We start from the raw sequence: 2,650 nt of genomic DNA, 5'->3' as shown, positions 1-2,650 counted from the left end.
CCCCCCCCCCCCCTCTCACTGTCCAGAGACCTTGGCTGCTCCCCTGCCTCCTGATTGGTTGAAGGAGTTCTGTGGTGGGCGTGGCTTCCATTAACAGCGCAGGGCTGATATATAAGCAAGTCTCGCCAACTTTGATCGATGGAGTTTCTACAAGTGATGGGAGAGATTAAAGCAGCATCGTGCATTTGGGATTTAACCTTTGTGGACACAAGCTGTTGTTCCTGAGCCTGTGGAGGATTTATTTTTCGGGGTGTTTTTGTTTTGTACTTTTTTGTTTTTCTCTCTCTCTCTCAACTCCATCTTCTCTGAGAATCAGCTGACAGGCAGCATGGGGATACTGCTGTTGTTTTCTGCCTTTCACGTGCTGACAGTCGGCGTGGTGAGTTCAGTTTCAGTCTGTTTGGCTTCATGTAAACACATGAACTCGTGTGTCCGTCCTCTGCTGTCCCTGCAGCCTGTTTTCATTTCCATATAACCTCCATGTCCCTCCCATTTTATGTTGCATTTCAAAATAAAAGGTAAAAAAATATGTTTTCTACTTATTTAGGTTGGACATAAGTGATTCATATGTACCTGTTGCACACTAAATATCTCCTTCCATGACTCTATGTCTGGCTGTAGTCTTTGGACAATCCGTGGTGTAATATTAATTGTTTCCAAACTGGGGTCCGGGGGACCAACAGAGGTCTTTAAGGGAAGTTTCAGGGGCCCTTAAGCAAAAGGAGCATCAGGATATAGTTAAAACTTATAAGAATGCCTCAAAAAAGTAGTATTTGCACAATACAACTATGAAGAACTTGCAATGAATCAAAAAGCACTGTTATACAATATATACTACACTATATACTTATGTTGTTGTTCAAGTGGAGCCAATGTGATCCGTTATGTGTACAGTTGGTTATAGTTAAATATGTAATAATGCATCACGTTTCATAAGATCATCACATGCTTCGGATGTGAAATTGTAACTAGTGAAGTCAAAACTGACAAATTCAATCAAGTGGAGTGAAAAAGTACAATGTTTCACACTAACATGTAATGAAGTAGCAAGCATTCACATCAGAAAATATACTTAATTACATTCCACCACTGTCTATTTCTACCACAGTTTAGACACTCATTTGAATCTGAATAAGCGGATGGAACTTGGTCTTTTAGGGGTGTTTGTGAGTGTTTGAAGGGTCTTAACCCGACAACTTCACTCTTCATAAAGTACACAGCATGTACGTAAGCTTCTATCTCTCTGCATGTCTGAAGTTACACCACAGTGCAGTAGAAGTACAACAACTCCCTCTGAAATGCAGTAAAGTTTCATTCCTCTATTGCCTATTTTTTTACCTCTGTATCCGTAGTTTAGGTCTTGGTATTTTAAGGTTTGTTTGTGAGTGAAGGATGATTTAAAGTTAACGAGTGTTTCTTGACCTGAAATAACCTGAAAACCTGTCCCTCTTATTTACGAAGTACACAGCATGTAAACAAGCTTCAATCTCTCTGTAGGTCCCAAATTACACTACTGTAATACTACCCAGCAGTTGTACAAAAGGAGATAAAAATACACTTAAGTGAAGCTGATGTGAACTCATTGCACTCTGTGAGTGACTTTTGGTTAGGGGATGTTCCGAGGACCAAGTTATTACCCGATGATGGTGTTAAAAAGGGAAAGCGATTGTCACAGCGTTGTGTACCGATGAATCCTTCAAACCCACACAAGACCCCCAAGGGAGAGCTGAACCAGCGGCACACCAGGACCTGGTCTGGGTTTAGACGGCGGGAGGAATCACTTGATTTGACCGTGGACGGTCAGTGAGAGTAGTTCATGAGTGCAGCTGAGAGGGAAAAGCTGTCCTCGACTAAAGAAATTCGATTAGTTGATTTAATCGACAGAGGTGTGCGCTGGTTGAGGGGTGGTTGAGACTAGAAAAGCACAATGTAAATGTAGAAAAGCACACTACAAATGTAGAAAAGCACACTACAAATGTAGAAAAGCACAATATAAATGTAGAAAAGCACACTACAAATGTAGAAAAGCACAATATAAATGGAGAAAGCACACTACAAATGTAGAAAAGCACACTACAAATGTAGAAAAGCACACTACAAATGTAGAAAAGCACACTACAAATGTAGAAAAGCACACTACAAATGTAGAAAAGCACACTATAAATGTAGAAAAGCACAAAGCACACTATAAATGTAGAAAAGCACACTATAAATGTAGAAAAGCACACTATAAATGTAGAAAAGCACACTATAAATGTAGAAAAGAACACTTTAAATGTAGAAAAGCACAGAAAAGCACTATATAACTGTAGAAAAGAACACTACAAATGTAGAAAAGCACACTACAAATGTAGAAAAACACTATATAAATGTAGAAAAGCACAATATGAATGCTAACTACTCAACTGAATAAAATCTTAGACAAAAACCACAGATTAGTCGACTAATGGACTTAGAGTTGTCAGCACTAGATCCTTCCTTGATGTCCACTTTGTCAACACCCCCCTACCAACGATGACAGACTAAGACCAGGTCCAAGGATCTCCCCAATTCTTCGGTTTTTCCCCTGCTTCTATTCGTCGTTGTAGGAGCAGGAGGGTGGAGGGTGGAGGGTTAGGGTTGGTGGGTGGCTGGAGATTTTGGGTCAGAG

The 2,650-nt window shown here is 40.3% G+C and overlaps 1 protein-coding gene and 1 long non-coding RNA gene across 2 annotated transcripts in view; one reads left to right on the top strand and one right to left on the bottom strand.

Moving 5' to 3' along the window:
* LOC117958318 overlaps nucleotides 1-1,101 on the bottom strand; it is a 22,226-nt gene extending 21,125 nt beyond the window's left edge. The window contains exon 1 of the long non-coding RNA XR_004659690.1: nucleotides 1,088-1,101. This is a non-coding gene — a long non-coding RNA (uncharacterized LOC117958318). The remainder of the gene's footprint in view (nucleotides 1-1,087) is intronic.
* A 586-nt stretch (nucleotides 1,102-1,687) lies between these two features.
* The window catches only part of si:ch211-106h11.3 (CCN family member 1), a 5,729-nt gene continuing 4,766 nt past the window's right edge, over nucleotides 1,688-2,650 (top strand). Inside the window, exon 1 of the mRNA XM_034894382.1 lies at nucleotides 1,688-1,799. Coding sequence (XP_034750273.1) covers nucleotides 1,688-1,799 — 112 coding nt within the window. The remainder of the gene's footprint in view (nucleotides 1,800-2,650) is intronic.

The sequence above is a fragment of the Etheostoma cragini genome, chromosome 15, assembly GCF_013103735.1.
Source record: "Etheostoma cragini isolate CJK2018 chromosome 15, CSU_Ecrag_1.0, whole genome shotgun sequence".
NCBI lineage: Eukaryota > Metazoa > Chordata > Actinopteri > Perciformes > Percidae > Etheostoma > Etheostoma cragini.
This window is presented reverse-complemented; position numbering and strand designations above follow the sequence as displayed.